General features: G+C 43.6%; 1 protein-coding gene across 3 annotated transcripts in view; it reads left to right on the top strand.

Moving 5' to 3' along the window:
* PLXNB1 (plexin B1) overlaps positions 1-17,658 on the top strand; it is a 62,796-nt gene that overhangs the window by 16,953 nt on the left and 28,185 nt on the right. For all 3 annotated transcript variants that reach the window (XM_069866309.1, XM_069866310.1, XM_069866311.1), the window contains 5 exons: positions 7,956-9,099; positions 13,592-13,774; positions 14,189-14,317; positions 16,106-16,206; positions 16,867-16,999. In XM_069866309.1, coding sequence (XP_069722410.1) covers positions 7,956-9,099; positions 13,592-13,774; positions 14,189-14,317; positions 16,106-16,206; positions 16,867-16,999 — 1,690 coding nt within the window. The remainder of the gene's footprint in view (positions 1-7,955; positions 9,100-13,591; positions 13,775-14,188; positions 14,318-16,105; positions 16,207-16,866; positions 17,000-17,658) is intronic.

The following is a 17,658-nucleotide window of genomic DNA, read 5'->3' as shown; positions in this document are numbered from 1 at the left end:
CCAGGAGTTGTAGCTAATCGTCTGATCTTCACTGCCCCTGTTCTCTATTAATTTATATAATCCTTCTTCTAACGTGTTTATGTTTCTAGTCTCCATGACATTCTGCAGCTGTGAGGTCTACAATTTAATTATGCTTTTTAAATGTTATTTAAAATATTCTGCATCCCGTGACAATATCCTTGAACTGGCTTAGAAACGTTATCCGTAACTTTGGTGGATGCTGTCCTGTTTCTGCATAGCAAGACATGGTAGTAGATGATTCCATGTTTTTCATCTTGACACTGTCACGTTTCAGATCTCTTAAGTTTTCCATATCTTCCCTCTGGTTGTTTCTTTGTCCATCTGAAGTCCTGCTCTGCTCAATCTCTCCTTATATGGAAGCTGCTCCATGTTTTTGATCATCTTTGTTGTCCTTTCTGTCATTCTGTCTCCTTTTTCAGATGTGGGAATCAGAACCGCCTGCAGCATTCAACAACATTAATGGTGATCTGTGTTTTCTTTCCTAATCGCTCCAAAGGCTGTACTTGCCATTTTTGCTTAATACTAAATACTGAACTGACTTACCAACTTTCCAAAGTTTTCCTGGGTGGTAGCAGCTAATTTAGATCCCGTTGTGTTTTTGTAATTAGAGTATTTTGTGTTGATTTGGGTATTTATTGATACCTAAGGTACTGTGTAGTTACTTAGGAGCACCTGAGTTCTGTTACTTTTTGCTTTTCAGTCTTTCCTGAGTAGTTTGATTGCAATTAATATTTTTTTTTAATTAATAAACTTTGCCATTTCTGGACTTATTCCTCTTCATAGATCCTATGTAAACACACTGAACAGTGTAGGTTGCAGAACGAGTTCTTGGCAGATCTCACTGATAACCTCTGTCTGACAGGAAACTTCCACTTTTGACTTTCCTGTCTTTTAGTTACTTATGAAATCATGATAGGGACTGTAACTTTTAATTCCCCAATAGCTTAACTTTTTTTTTCCAAAAGCCTTAGTTGACAGTTCCTTTAAAATAAACTTAGTTCATATTAAACAGATTAAAAATTGGCTCTCGGATCTTGGTTAACTGGAAATGGGAAATTTACTTTTGGAATTTCCTAGGTACTGCAGGGGTTTCTCTCCGGTTTCTCTGCTCCGGTATTAATCTGTGTTTTGATCAGCTTCTTGAACTTCTACAAGGAAATTTGTTTCTACAGTGAATGATGGGCTTAAACTTCTGTAGATCTGTGTAGAAATGGTGGATTTACTCAGCAGGGTGAATTGGATGGGTAACTTTAGTGAGCTCTGCTTTCCCAGCAGGGTTCTATTACAGCTGGATTAAACCTATCTGGGCTCTCTGGATGTTCTCTAAAAGGCTAGGGAACAGGATTCCTTTTTTTTTTTTTTTCTCTAACTAGTTGCTTAGAATATTTGAATCCCTGATGGTATTAGACTGGATACAAACTTGATGACATGTGATGTGGCAGCTAGAAGAGCAAGAAGTTCTTGGGCAGGTAGATGGAGGAGTGGTGGGTAGAACTGGAGAAAGTACCGTTTGCTCCATGTGCTGCATTAGAAAGATAAGGGATAATGTGTCTGGGTCAGGTGCTGTAAAAGATTGCTGCTCATCCCTGTCAGGTACTTCAAAAAAAGGATGCTGACAAACTGGAAAGGGCTCAAATTGCTAAAAGAAAATTAATTCTTCCTGACTGAAGAAGCTCAGACCACCTAATGTGTCCATCCAGAGGATTATACGTGGCTGCAGTCTGCGATGCTGGAAGACCCGAAGCTGGCAGGATGCGTAAGGGAAAGATTGCCTTGTGCTTGTCTGCCCTTACGCTTCTTAGGCATCTGTTATTGTCTGTTGCTGGAGCCAGGGTTGCTGTGTAGGTGGCCTCTGTCTGAGTTAGAATAGCTGTCGTTATCTTCTTGCCCAAGGAGGATTAAGAAGGAGGATTAGTTTTCAAACTCTTCATACAAAAAGCGACTAGAAACTTCTTTGACTCGGGAGATCCTGTGACAAGCAAAGTTAGACAAAATGACAAGCCATTTTCCTTGGGGTAGGTAACGCTCGGGGATCAGCTGGCTTGGTTAAGATTGGTAGTTTCTGTAACGTAGGAGTCCTAACTAAAAAATCTGCTTGCAATGGGAGACTTTAGTCAGGAGCTCATGAGCTAAAAGAGGAGGGTGCTTTGTGGTCTTTTGTGATTTGAGTACGCAGAAAGTTGGAGCAGATCCTGGAGGGCTCTAATCTTCAAAAGCATAAGACAGGCAGAAAGTTATCTTTTACTTGTGTTAAGATACCGAGAAGCTAACTGCCGACTTGATTTCCCCTTTTAAAAATGTGTTTACAATATGATATTTGAGTTCGCTTTTTGGTAGCGTTTGACAGGATGGTGAGGTGAAAAGTCATCCCTCAATTTGCAGTGATAGAATTTCTATGGAGAAAGTTTCTTTTAGCAGCAAACAGCTTGGTGTCATTTGTCTTGATTCATTAAAATTTCACTGTTTATTATTGTATTAATCATTAATTCTTCACTAACCATTTCTACTGGAAGCTTAAACTAGTGTTTATAACACATTTTCACATATGCAAGAGAGTATGGTTGTGCTAGAGCTATTTAGGAGAAATACCTGTCCACTACTCTCAATTAATTCTAGTATGGCTAAAATCAATATTTAGGTAGGTCCAGGAGTGTAGCAGCACTTTTTACAGTTTTTCCAAAGACCCTTAGCGATGCATAAGCATCACTAAATGCTTAAATGTGTGACAAAGTCGACAAAGTATTTTGTGCAATGTTATTTTAGTATAAATTCCTCAACCCCCATCTAGAAAAATACATTGTAATTGTCAGCAGTCAGTAGCAAGGGTTTAAAAAACATCATTTTCCCAAATGCTTATCTAATCTGTTAATTATCTTACCTGTTAATTCTATAGCCTGAAAGTACAGGTTTTCTGCCACCTTCCTTTGCTGTTTCACTTTTGATATTTTGACCTTGGATTTGGTGTTAGTCACATCTGGTATAACTGAGCTCTCTTGTCTGTGCCAGCCCTGCTCTGACAGGATGGCTTGGACATGGGATTCTCCTTCGGGTCAGTTTTATTTGGAAAACAGAGGTTTGTGTTCATCTCTGCTGGAGCTGCTTGCTGCAAGTGTTCTTAAACAGCAGAGCAGGGAACTGGCTGAAAACAAGATTTATTTATGTAACAGGAATGTCATCTTTCACAGTGGAAAACAGCAAGTCTCTGTTGAGCATATGAGACTTAGAAGGGGGCTGTAATTCAGGGGTTTTGTGCAGAAAACACAGCAGTGGTCATCCTCCCACTGCTGGATGGTTTGAAACGTGCTGGAGCACAAGGGTCATCGTGCAGCTGGAAGAATTACACTTGTAATTTTTAAATCTTTTAGTGCTCTCGCTGTGGGTTGGCTCTGCACATAATACAGGGGAAATTGCAGGTGCAAATTTCAGGGACCTACTTTTTTCCAAGGATAATTCTGTTGGGATTGGTCTAGAGAATGAAATTTAGCCTAGAAGTTGGAACGCTATCAGACCTCTCCATGTTTGGGGGGTAGGATGTGGTATTAGGGAAATAATCTTTAAGTGTTGATACGCTGTTAAAATGTGTCCAAATGAGTTCTGTGTTTGTTTCTTTAATGAATGAGTAAAGTCTCCGAGAGGGATATCTGAGGTCAGAGAGGTAAAAATAGAGCTACAGAAAACACAGTCTTATTTCAAATTCCGAGCAACAGAATGGTGCCATTGCTTCTACAGTATTGGTTGTTGTTTTGTGGGTGTGATATAAATATTCTGTGGTAGAACTGACTTAATCCTCCATCCCTTCTGTTGTGATCCAGATTAAATAAATGAAACTCAGAAGAATCATTTGGATATTAATATTTTACAGTGTGTTAGAGGCAATGTTCAGAGTATTGTCTGGAGCATTTTCCTATTTAATGAGAATTCATCAAAAAAATGGAATATTTAAAAAGAATCTTTAAGCCTTGGCAATTGCCTTCAGAATTAATTAAAGGCTACACACTTTCAGTGCAATCTGTCTGTAACAGCTGTGTTATATCCTAGCAGTGAGCACAGGAAGCCGAACGCTTCAGTAAATCCATAAAGAGCTCAGAAGTGTAGCCTGTCGTGAAACCATCAGATTTAAATGTAGGTTATCCTCCTCCTTCCTGTCCTCCCAGAGAGGTTGTGATGGGCTTAACTGAAGAGCAAGAAATAGAAAAGGCAGTGATGCACATGTTTGAGAAACAACTTGGGAAACTGAATCAAAGGACACTGCTGGCTTTTTATCTCACTTTTCACGCAGAACAGGAATGATTCTAACTGCTGAAAGCCACCCAGACTCATGCTCACTTCTAATGTATGTTTGCTCACCTAGCAATAAATACAAGTTCGTTTGCTAATGGATTTTCAGCAAAGAGCAACAAAGACTGGTTGGACTCGATGATCCTGGGGGTCTTTTCCAACCCAGTGATTCTGTGATATTCAGTGTTTATCCATTGCTCGCAGTGTTTTTACTCAGCTTGCAGAACATGCTGTACTACCTTTTTTTTTTTTTCTTTCCTGTCTTCTTAGCTGTACTCTGTTTTCTCAGAGTCTGGAGGATTGGATAGTGACTTCTTACTTGGAACACCTTTGAGGATTAGCTCTTAACAAAGTTACTTCTAGGAGGAAATTGGTGAGTGAAAGAACAATATCTTCCAAGTCAGAGATTTGATGACGGCATGTTCTGCTTTTGATTGCAATCTGCTGAAATGAAGGGCTGGTTGCTTTTCTCATCTCTTTTCCAGAACAGACACTCCAATAGATAAAATGCTTCAGTGAAACATTAGGGATAGATTCAACTACAGATTAGAGACTTCATAAAAAGATCTGTGTTGCTAGAGTGGTGTCATGTGCTGGGTTTTGAGTTCAACCACTAATGGCACATATGAGCATTGGTTTTGCCCCAGCAGTTGTCAGTGATGGTATGTGGTGGTCGGAGCAGAGTCTTGCAGCTTGTAGGCATGACCTCTAGCGAGAAAGCCAGTATTTCAGAACTCATAAATTCCAAAGAGACATACCGATTTTACTTTGTAAGTGCTGGCATAGGAAGGTTGCATTGGCTAGAAAGATTAGAGATTCCTGCAAGTGGTGTAGTGTAATGATGTCTTGTGATCCTCAGCTGCTTCCAGATCAAAGACTCTTCTCCACGTCAGTGTGGCTCTGTCATAACGTAGTCAAGCTCCTGCTGTTGGATGGTCATCAGCCTATTGTTTTGTTTGCAGGCATTTTAAGCTTTTAAACTGAGGAGACTCCAGACAGAGTTGCACAACGAGCCATCACGACATCTGCGTGATGGGCGTGCAGAGGTACCAAGGCAACTGTGTGGTTAAGGCACTCCTTAAGTAAAATTTTCTCAAAAAAAATTGTAAGAATTCATAAAAAATAACTCACTTTTTTGAGCTGGGGCAAGATATCCTCTACTGGTATAAACCTGAGGCAATATAGTTAAGTTAGAGCTCCATCCTTCAGTCTACGTGTATCTGCTTGCTGGCTTTATAAATATCCCTCATCACGCTTCACAGATAACATCTCCCACATGATGAGGACCTCTGTCAAGTGCTACAATGCGCTGTCTCGCCACCCTGCAAAGAGACTCCAAGGCTAGTTCAGGGTTGTTTGCGAATCTGAGTGAAGCAGAGTGTGTTCATAGCACTAAGAGCAGAAAACACTAAGTGTCCATTATCAGGGCAAACAAAAGCCCTAGTGTGCACGTAACCTAAACACAGTGCTGGTTCGGTGTGAATCAGCGGCTGTGCGCTCTGGAGAAAGCTGCCAGTCTAGAGCCAACATTCCTGCGTGTGGGTATATCCTGACAGTACTGCCTACTTACCTACAATAACCGTGTGAAGTGGAGCTTTTCCAGAGCTTCACAAAGCCTATATTTAATAATGTGTTGTGTTTATAATACCTTCCATCCGCTGGATTTTACAAGTAGACTAATCCTCTCAGCTGGACTTTTGGTAGCGCAAAGATGCCTGTTTTACTGACAAAGGAGCTGGAAAGTAGAGTTTTGTGGGATTGGGTTTTTTTTTGCAAAAGCAGTTGAACAAAAGATGGAACTAGAGTCTTAGAGTTATTGTTCTCACAATCGCTACTGTGTTTTCTGCACGCTCTGTGCTGGATGTTGTACAGAATGAGTGTAAAACACAGTTTGTGTGATCAGAAGCTTGTGACCTGAATTGGGTAAGTCTGTCAGTAAATGCTGGAGTAGTCTTGTCTTGAAATGCTGCACATCTTTTTTTCCTCCCCTGCTCTAAGCACTTCTGGGCTAACAGCAGTTTGAGCTTACCAAGAAAATCCAAGAGGGATGATGCTGTAGGAGGGAAATGATGATAGTTTTCTTAGCTTTAACTACAAAGTTAGCATCACCCCTGAGGAGCTGAGTCTGAGCCTCTGGCCCAGCTTGGCATCTGTGTAGCTGTATGTAGCTTTGATACTTGTCTGATGGAGGGAGGGAAGGGAGTGGGTTCACAGCTGCATCAACACCTACTTCTCAATTCAAATAATATGGTACTCATAGTAAATTATGAGCATTTGCAGCTGCTGCCCTTTCTCCATGGGGAAAGCATTAATTTAAATGTTGCAGATACTTATTACCCCATTTCCACTGTGCTGTGGGATTCCCCATGGTGTTCAGGGTGGTTGTTCCCGTCTGTGGCTTGGGTGGGTCACAGTGGATTTCAAGAGGGCTTGATGGAAAGATCTTCCAGAGCAGAACAGGTCTGGTGGTTCTCTGGGTCTGTCCAACACCCACTCCATCTGGCCTTGCCTGCACTTTGGGGCACGGGGCAGGGAAGGACTGGAGCATTGTCTATGGAACAGGCATGTTTAGATTGCGCTTTACAGTACTGGTAGACGTGCTGTGGGGAGATGAGTGCCAGCAAGAGACCTCTCCCCTAAGGAGTGCCGTAACAAGTGAGCAGGATAAGGTGGTGGTCTCCTCACCTGGATGTGTTGCACCTGCCCAAGGAGATGGGGGCCCACCAGACCTGGGTTGGCAGGCTGGTGGCCCCAGGGGGTGGCTGGGAACTGATATGATTGATTTTTTGGAGACCTCACCCTGGCATCAGGGCAGAGCAGTCCTGCTCGGGTGGGCCATGCTCAGTGACGGAAAGGGCGCGGGAAGGTTCTGTCTGAAGCACTAGTGGAATAGCTCTGGGCCCAAAAGAGGCTGTTGATAGCCACAAGTGATAAGAAAGAGAAGGATTAATTGTGATATCTAGATCAAATAGAGAGCAAAGGGGTTATTAGTTTGCTCTGAATTGGATCGTAACTACAGTTTGTTTAAACAATGGTCTTCCAGGTTCTGTTTATCTTGGACAGTGGTTTATTTTACTGTGGTGTTGCTCATTAACAATGTATACAATGTGCTGGCTGCTGTAGGAATGTGGTCTCCCATCCTGGAGAACTTCCAATATAGCATCATAGAAAAGAGTTGTGCAGGAGTATGGTTAAACATGGCTTTTTCTGGTGTGATCAACTCCAATGCTTGAAACACCTTCTATTATAGCATAGATAGGACCTCTCTTCTTGGATTAATTCCCTGTACTGATGAATATGTGCTTTAGACTGTTTATTCAGTTTAGTACAAGTCTGGACTTGTGAAGAGAAGCTTTCCCCAGTTCCATCGAGCAGTCTCTGGGAAAGGCCCCGAGAGCATTACTTGCAGTATGGCAGCTGCTTCTGAAGATGCTGTGCCTGTCATCTTGGTGTGAAGGTGGTTTGAGTAAGGTTGCTTTTTGTGGATGTTTCTGCAAAATGCCGTGTTAGCTTTCTGTGTCTAGTTCTCTGCGTTCTATGGTTATACTTGTCCTCTTTGCCCACTTCTCATAATGAGTGCTGTTGAAGGATTTTGATGAGCGTTAATCTTCACTTCTGGTTTACAAGGAGTTATAACAGCTTTTCCTCTCTTGCAGAGTGTTTACCATGCCTCTGGGAACTTTTCTCCTTCCTGTTCTCTGTTTCTTGGGAGCAGTGATTCCACGGGGACTGCAATATGTCACGTTCTCACGCAACGCTACGAAATTCCTCCACCTGTCTATGGACTTGGAATCTGGGACCATTTATTTGGGGGCCACCAACTTTCTCTTTCAGCTGACATCTGACCTGCTGATGAAGAAAGTGGTTCAGACTGGACCAGTTCTGGACAGTAAAGATTGCCTGCCCCCGGTCTCAAAGCTAGAGTGCCCTCAGGCACACTACACTGACAATCACAACAAGCTGCTGCTGGTGAACACGGTGCAGAAGGAGCTCATTGTGTGTGGCAGTGTGCACCAGGGAATCTGTGAAAAGAGGAGCCTCACATCTATTGATCATGTCCTATTCCGGCCAGAAAGTCCTGGTGACACTCAGTACGTTGCTGCCAATGATCCCAACATCACCACTGTGGGACTCATAGCCTACTCAAAGGATGAGGTCCCCTTGCTGTTTGTGGGACGAGGGTACACTAGCCGAGGAGTTGGAGGAGGGATTCCTCCCATCACTACCCGGAATCTCAGGGCCCACAGTGGGGATCTTCAAGCTACAGACTCTCACTCCATTTTCTCCTATGAAGAAACAGCGAAACTGGCTGTGGGCCGGCTCTCAGAGTACAACCACCATTTCATTAAATCTTTCACTTACCGCTCAAGCATCTATTTCCTATTTTACCGTCGGGACCTCAAGTCTCAGTCACGTGAGTACAAGACCTACATCTCACGAATCTGCCTGGATGACTCTCATTATTACTCGTATGTGGAGTTACCTCTGCTCTGCCAGGGCAAAACCAACACATACAGTCTCCTGCAAGCAGCCTATGTCACCCAGCCGGGAGAAGACCTGGCCCGGGGGCAGCTGGACACAGAAGGAGAAGTGCTTTTTGCAGCCTTCTCTGCCTGGCAGGCTTCTTCTGGGAAACTGAGTGAGGAGTCTGCACTCTGTGTTTATGCAATGGAGGAGGTGGATCGTCTGACCAACTGGACTAGGGATGTTTGCTACATGAGAGACGGGAAGTCAGAAGAAGGGACGGAAGTGGCATATATTGAATACGATGTCAGTTCCAACTGTGTCCAGCTGCCAGCGGTAAGTGGCTTTGCACCTATGCCAGGGTAAAGAGCAATCTGCAGTGTGTTCTTGTGTTGCTTTGTGTTCCTGGAGTCAACCCTCTTCACCCAAATGGATGTTGAAATCTGATTAGATTAAAAGCCTTTGGGCTCAGGCTGTTTCTTTGCTACTGCAGCAATGTGATGCAAGAACCGCTGCATCCTGAGTACCATCTGTCTCATTGCTGCTGCAGTGCCCTGCCCGCCATGGGCAGGTTTCCTTGCCGAAGGGGATGGACCATGTGCAGCAGTGGGGAGGGCATCTCATTGCAATTGTCTCCTGGCAATATCAGGCAAGAGCGCTGAAGCTGCAATCAGTAATTTCATGTCCTGGTCTGCACTGCAGGAAGGGAGTGGAGTGTCTGCATGTGCATCTGTCTGTTGGGATGGGAATTCAAGGGGTGGGCTGTGTCACTATTGCTTAAGGTGAGGTGCACTTCACAACATTTTCCTGCAAGGTCACCCAGGAACAGAAAAGAAATGTAAGCAAAAACAAGTGTCAACAAAATCCTAATTTCCTGTAGACTGCATTAGTCTTGTAGAATTCTGTGCTTAAGAAAGACCTTTTCCAGACTTGGCTCTTCTTTGTCTCCAGAGCTGTCCTTCTTTAAATTCTATGACAAAAGCATGATGGGATGTTGCAGGATAAAAATGTGATCTGAAGTGGCTGTGACCCTGGTGCTGCGCTATCAGGAGGCACAAACACAGAGCAGTAGCATTCTGCTGGGGCAATGCTGAATTCAGTGTCCCTGACTGAGGCTCTGTGGTTGCAAGGAGCCTGTTTTCACCGAGGGCGTTGCTACTCTTTAGCAGAACAGCATATTATCTTGTGTCTTCCTTTTACAGAACAGGCTGTCCAGATAATTACCTCTTCCCAGCTCTTTTGATACAAAGAGCAAAGTGGTACCACAGAGCTTTGGAAGCCTCTGGTGCTTGATGTAGTGTCCAAAACCAGTTTTAAAATTATGGTTTTCCTTTCAGTAGCTAAAGCTGACTGTATAATATTTATGGGACAAGGGAAGGGTGAAGAGCAAACTTGGAGCAGGGCAAATATAAGGTCAGAAGGAGTAAGTAAGAGTTGGGAAGCAAGAGACTGCCTGCTTTCACTGTATCTCACAGCCATGCCCCATGTCCCTTTTGCAGAGCCACATGGAAGGAATTGTCACAAGTGACTTTTAGGGCAGCTTGGAGGAGTTAAATGTCAAACTGGCGTGAGCAGTTCAGAAAGAGCCTTCATTCGAAATCACATGGAGTCCTCGCTGTTCCATTTGATCCAGTGGGGAAATGGGTGCACAGGATGGGAGAAAAAGACCAGTCTTTGCTATGTGATTCCTGGTGCCTGATCCCAGGATCACAGCTGCACGGTTGTCTGAAGTATGGGATCTTATTAACAAGTGTTTCCAATGATATGTAAATGTCTAACAAACTTTATCCTTCACCGTTCAGTACACGGTAGCGGTTGTCATTAAGATTGTATCTAACAAGACGTAAGGGTCGGTGCCAGCTCCAGCCTGCTCCATTCAGTGCTGAGTGGAAGCTGCTGTCAATGAACGTTTTATGCAGGACTAGTTTTAGCTTGGTTTCAATGGTGGCAGCTTGTGCTGTATATAAGGATAATGCTAATTAATTTCACATTTTTCTGCCTCCAAACCAGCCTGTGCCCTTTTTCCCAGTTAGCACTGTCTCAGATATTTAGCCCGTCAGGAGAAACTAGGTTTTATAGCTCAATACAATCTCTTCAATTGGCAAAAAATGGTTGGTTTTGTAAGACTTTCAGAACCAGTTAATTTTCTAGTTTGCTGGAGATCCATTAGTCTTAAGATGCAGAACCATAGGTAGGTGCTGTTAGTGACTTGATAACTGGAAGTGTGAAACACATTTCTGCAAGGCTTGAGAAGTGTGTATATCTTCTGTGGGTGTAGTTTTCGAGGTGTGTAACTTACGCTTTTGCAACTAGCTTTCAGTCCTCTTCATGCATAGGTACAGATTGTTCCTCCCCTGGGCAATGTAGGAAGCAGACACCAGAATTTATGGCAGCAGCTTCATCCAAACTTGCTGAATCACAGTAGGACACTGGGTGATGTTGAAGTGTATTTTCTGCATGTTGGCAAGATGTTATTCACTGAAAACAATCCAAACAGCTTCTATGTAAATTTATATAAGCGCTTTATACAATTATCATTGTCATAATCCTGTAGAATAGAACAGGTTTCAGCTCTTGGCTGTGATTAACTGCACTGCAGACACCGTTGCGAGTCCGCGGGCTGGCGTTGCTAGTGCTGGGAGAGCTTGCACGGGTCACGTTGGGTTATGGTAGATAAATGTGTGTGAAGTGACTTGCCCTTCCCATCACACACTGGCAGCAGCAGTGCTGAGCACGGCTGGGGGACGACTATTTCTGACTTGTATGCATTTTTTTTAAAGCAAACTTTGAAAAATCAGCCTCAATAGTGAGTACATTAGAGTGCAGGGTTTGTCTGAATTGATACAAAGGTTATTAGAATCCCGGTCAAAATAAACACTTGATGCTTCTGAGTATGGAAATTTAGCTTCCTGGTAATTCTTATAGGAACTGGACAACTGGAGAAATAGAAATCTTTAAGTTACAAGAAGATACTTGGAAGGAGCTTAAGAATCAAGCAATAAGCTGATAAGAGAAATATATCTGTCACTAAAAATGAGTGATAGCTTAGAAGATGGTGAAAACAAATAGTCAGTGAAAGCTGTAACCTCCTCTGAGGCTTAGTCAGAGCCTTAAGTCCAGTATGCAGGAAATCAGTTGAATTAGTGTTTGAAGGGAAAACAAGAAAGCATCAGAGTTAAAGCAGCTCTAGTCTAACTGGCGTGGTTTCTTACATGGAACCCCCGTGTCAAGCCTTGCTTGCCTGCTACAACAGCAATACATTTGAGAAATGAATAGAGGTCAGCAGGTTAAATGTATTTCACCATGGATTTCCATGGACTTTTTCAGAGCTCCTGATTATTTTTAGTTTCTCCAGGAAGCAGTCAAGTATAAAAAAACCCAACCAACCAAAAAAAAAACCAATATAACTCAGAGATATATGAGAGGACAGGGGGAAAAAGGGTCAATTTTTCCGTGGGATCGTCAAGGAGTGGTGAGCAGATGCCTCAAGAATGCCACGTGGTGCCGTTATCGCTGACCTCTGGTGGGGGCAGCTCCATTGCCTGGTGCTGGATGGTACCGCGCAGCTCCACGCTGCCAAATGCAAAGCCACGGACATCAGACAGACGGAATACATAACCCTGCTCACAAAGAGTCCAAATTCAACCACGTTGCCTGAGGCAAGAGGGGGAGCTGGAGTCAGCATGGAATGCACAGTTAATGACTCTGCTCTACACACAGGTTTATAGGAGTATTATTAAGGAGCTGGAGAGGAGGGTGAAAATGTTATCCATAAGGGATTTCATGATGAAAATCATTAGTTTATACAAGCCACATCATTTGAAGACAAGCCACTAATCAATTATAACTGGTGCTTTTAACAGTAATTGTAGGGTGAACAATCCTGCAGTCTCCAAAAGGATATTGTAAAATTAAAGTGGACACAGGACAAGGTGTCGAGAAAGTTATAAGGCAATGGAGAAACTATCTGACACAAGACTGAGTTTTTTACTTCGGAAAAACATTAATCGTAACGGAATATCCACTGTCTACACATAGAAACAGTAAAGAAGTTGATAATTTTCATTCTCTCTCCTTTAGAATTCAGTAATTGTAGGTTTGGTGGGACTGGGAAAGGTCTAACTGGAACAGAAGGATGGCTGGTTTTGCACAGTCCTGTGGAGTTAATTTTCAGAACTCTCACAAGACTCAGAAGAATTGAAGCAGTGTGCAGAGATGACTCTTCTTTTGACTTTTTGCTGGTCTCTGGTTAGATGCACTCCTTGATTTCTGCGTGTAGTTAGTAAGGTCTTTGGTGCAGATTGTGCCTCCACCCTGTGTTAGTGTATGTCCTGATGCTTTGGGATTCTACTTCAGAATTTGTAGGTGATACAACAAAACCATGCTAATCTTTGGAGGCAGTGCTTGTGACCAGGTGGGTTTGCACTGGAAGCAGGAATTCTCATGGTTTTGTTTTCCTCTGAAAAATACAATGAATCTTCCCTGAAGTTGTCACATGACAGTGTGTGGCTAGTAATGGGTTTTGGGGAACTTAAGAGTTAATAGTGTTTTAATACATTTCATTACTGATGCTGAATGGACTTGCTGAAATGTCTGCAGGATTCTGTGTGGGTACAAGCAGCCAACACATCTAAACTAATTGTTAGAAGCTGTTTTTTACAGTTAAAAAGCTCAGAAAGGTTCAAGGCTCAATTCACTGCTGGGGCACCTGTTTAAGGAATCTGGGTGGAAAGGGATGGTGGGGAGTGTTAAAGGCACTAATGTACATTGCATCCATTTATTATTTTTCTTTTTTACTGATTTCCCTGTTCTTTCCACTCCCAAATAGGACACCCTGTATGCGTACCCCTGTGGCTCTGACCACACTCCCAGCCCTATGGCCAGCCGCGTGCCCTTGGAAGCAGCTCCCCTTCTGGAGAAAACAGAGGCTCGTCTGACAGCCGTGGCAGTGCATGTGGAAGATGGCCACACCATTGGTTTTCTGGGAGACAGCAGAGGGAAACTGCACAAGGTATGATCTGGATGCGGCAGGAAGTACCCAGGATAAAACCTAGTCTGGGATGCTCGAGTGGAAGAGGAAAGAAGGCAAATTCTCTTATGCCTTGGGATACTGAGTTCCTGCTGAAGATCGTTAGTATCAGATGGACACACTGTACTAACCGTTGAGAACATGAAGGCCCCAAACACTGGTCACTTTGCCTTTGGTTACATCTGCGCTGAGCCAGTGTCAGGGCTGGTGCATCCTGCATAGCCTCTGCAGGTGTTGCTAGACACATGCATCATGTGGCTCAAGTCACAGTGTTAAGATTTTGGTGGGAGGTTGAAATCCTCACACACAGTAATGGTCCCAGCTTGTTCCTCTCAGAGGGTGGATGCCCCCAATTCCTACTGTGATTCTTTGCATACCACTGTGACTCTCTTGCAGGTGTACTTAGGAGCGATGGGAGATGCACATATATACGCTTCTTTAGCTATCCAGTTAAACAGCGTGGTGAGTGGAGACCTGCTGTTTGACCAGTCGCAGGAGCACCTCTTTGTCATGACCCAGTCAATGGTGAGTGCGACAAAATCCCTTCCGCAGAAGAGCTGAAAGCATTTGAAGCCCAGACAATCTGCTGCTGGGAGCAGGGGAAGGAGTGAAACAGTGTGCACAGCTAGGGCTGTACTGGGCAGCAGCTGCCTGCCAGTCTGGTTTACGGGGATGAGGACTGTCCTGGTGCAAAAGCTGGAGGAAGTCTTGTTACCCTCAACCATGACACATTTGCATATGCATTTCCATGTCAAACTGTATCAGCAGTGATGGAGGAATGTGAACTGCAGGCTATAAAAGGCTGTTCTGCTGGCATGAAGGCAAGGGACTGCAAATTCCTGGGTTTCCTCTGTGTTGAGCAGGAACTGTTTGGACTACAGTTTACATCTCTATCTGAGGAGAAGAATGTGAGCCTTCTGGGTTCATAAGTAATGTGACCTGTCTTGGTTTTGCAAAAGATTAAAAAGAGGAAAGGAAGGTTTTCTGTTATTAAAACTGTGGCATTTCTCCTGTTTTTAATCAGCTAAAAGATTAAGCTGTTTCTCAGTAGGCATGTAACCTACAAAAAGCAGAAATGTGTGGGAAATATCTTCAGACAGCAAGGGTGCTCTCTGACCGGGTGTTTAACAGCCGTCTTGCAGATGAAATCAGGCTGTATAAGGAACCATACAAGGCACCTTTCCCTCCTCTTCTGCTTTCTGTAATTCTGTTTGTGCCCAGTGGGAGGAGAAGAGGCATTGTGATGCCCCAAGCTCTTGGGATACTCATAGGAAATCTGCTGAGTAGGAAATCCGCTGAGTAGGAAATCCAGCTATGGATACTTTATTTGAAAGGATTTGTACAACACTGCTCACATCAGCCCCTTGAGGTGGAAAGAAGAGGATCCTCCTAGCAAAGGAAAAGCAGCCCTTGAGTTACTCTGAAGGAAATAACAAACAAAAAATGAGAGCATGCTGGAAAGCCACCAGCCCTCGTGTACTTTGAGATACCCAGAGATTTTATAGCACTTCAAAGGAGGAGTTGATATCTGTAAGTGGAAGAAGATTAGGGAAATCTGAACTATATCCTTAACAGTAATTGTTCTGTCAATAAAAAAATGCAAATTAAATCATGTATGTAGCAAAACTAATAGGGTGGGGATTAGAAGTTGATACTTTAAAGTAACTGACAGCATAGTGGCAGATTAAAGAGAGGGCAAGAGGCTGATATCAGCAAGGATACTAAGGTAAACCAGAAGCGTTTTGAATGTAAAACTTAGCCCCACATGGCAGAAAGGTTTGTTCCACATTGATCAAAGCTTCTTGATCTGCTTTCAGTCAAAATGGTAGTTCTGCCAGATAGAGCTGTGCAATAGTGCAGAAGCGTTCAGAGACCTCAGCTGGAGCTACTGTGTCCAGCTCCAGTCACCTACATGTTAAGAGAGATCGTCTCCTATGGTGGAGTCCAGGCAAGCAAAAGAGTGAAAGGTATTCGGTCTGCTATTCCTTGATCCATTTCATTAAAATGTAATTTTGTCACTGAATAAAGTCTCCTCCTTACAAAAAGTGTCACAGATAACCCATTAACAGCAATACACTTTGCTCGCCTCAGTGCAGCTTGACGTTTAGATATCCTTCACCAATACGTGAAATGACCTTTCTGATGGGCTCTGGAAACTTGTTCCTCTTTTCTTTAGTTTTATGAAGTATTGGGGATTAAGAATAAGTTTCAGTGAGTATGCAGATGATGGGACTTGCTGGCTAGAGCAGAAGCAGCCGTTCACTGGGGGCCTGTGTTGTGTGCTGTGTTTTAACTGATTTCTTTCTCTGACAGGTGGTAAAGGTTCCCATACTGGAATGTTCCCTGTACTTAGACTGTGAATCCTGTCTGGCCCTGAAAGATCCCTACTGTGGTTGGTGTGTCCTTCAAGGACGGTAAGATAGGTCCCAGGTCACCTGCAAGGGTTTCGGAGGGATGGTGCTCAGGGACTGCCTCGCTTACTCTCTTCCTCATGTCTGTATGTCTGGATTTAGTTTACTTTCAGTTCCTTTATGGGATATTCTATCTTAACTTACCATTCCTCTGTCTGCCTCCCTAAAACATAACCAGTCACAGTTTGACACAGGGGTATCTTTATCTTCCTTTTGGGGTCTTCAGTCACCATTCATATGCTCCTGTCCAGTGGATTTCAGCCTGGTTTTAGTCTGACTGTAGCTAATGCTGCCAAATTTCAAATGTAGAGAAACAATCTATTCTTCTGTTGTCATTCTCTTATTTATCATTCACTTCTTCCTTTACTGATGTTGCTTAATGAGACATGGTTTATTCCATCATGCATGTCTTCTTGCCAGCTCTGCCTCCCTATAGAATGCCATAGGAACTACTTTGTCACCCTTTAAGCCCCAAAAGTGTCTACCCATCTATATATTTGCAACAGTTCATCCTATTATTGAAGGTGGCACTTCGTGGCTTGTGTAACAGCTTCCCCAAGACTCTAGCAAGGCTTCAGACAGCCAGTGTCGGCTTGGAAGCCAAATGTGCCCTGCTAGGGCTGCACAGATCTGTCACAGGGCTTCTTGCTGGTTTCCCTGCAGGTGCAGCCGTCGCTCAGAGTGTTTGCGGTCCAGGATGAGTGAGCAGTGGCTCTGGAGCTTTAACTCTACACAACAGTGTCTGTCTGTCCAGTCACTAACTCCGGCCAACATCAGCAGAGAGGAAAAGAGAAATGTGAGTGATGATGATCCTCTGATGGTCCTCAGTCATGCAGAAAGTCCCCTGCAAACTCTGACAAAAGTCCCAAGTCTTCCTTTCACACTCAGTGAGTTACTGAATCACCGAGCCTTTAAGCTCATGTTGTCTGCCTCACATAGGTTGTACCAGAAGATAATTTCATTGTGTTTTCCCATAAAACTAAATGTCCTTGCCTGCTAAGAGTTACTGGGTATTCTGGAGTATTTGATGTCTGCTTGGGTGAAGTCCCTCCTTGGCTGGGTATCTGTAAGGCACCCGTGTCTGTGGTTTCACAGTGTTTCTGACACTTGCTGTCAGGAAGATCTGAAAGGAGGTACCCAAAATTATGGCTTCAGCCTGGCATCCGAAAGCTGGCAGAAAAGCCACGTGCTGCAGTGTTTCGAAGTCCATCGTTGTTCCAGGAGGTGGCAAGAACCTGTTGTTTGCTAGAGACTTGAACAAAGGCAGACGTTGCTGGTTGCTTGGTAGATGCCAAGTTCAGTTTGGCAATGGCAAAAGAGGATGAATGCAACAGTCAGTCCTAGGAGGCATTGTAGGAAAATGGATGTATATGTAGGTAACTACTTTATGGGGCTCTTGCTTTGAAGAAGTAGAACAAGAAAATTAGGTGAGATATAGAAGAATGTGTTAGAGGG

Source organism: Phaenicophaeus curvirostris, chromosome 11 (genome assembly GCF_032191515.1).
Source record: "Phaenicophaeus curvirostris isolate KB17595 chromosome 11, BPBGC_Pcur_1.0, whole genome shotgun sequence".
Lineage (NCBI taxonomy): Eukaryota > Metazoa > Chordata > Aves > Cuculiformes > Cuculidae > Phaenicophaeus > Phaenicophaeus curvirostris.
Note: the sequence above shows the minus strand (reverse complement) of the source record. Positions and strands in the feature narration are given on the sequence as shown.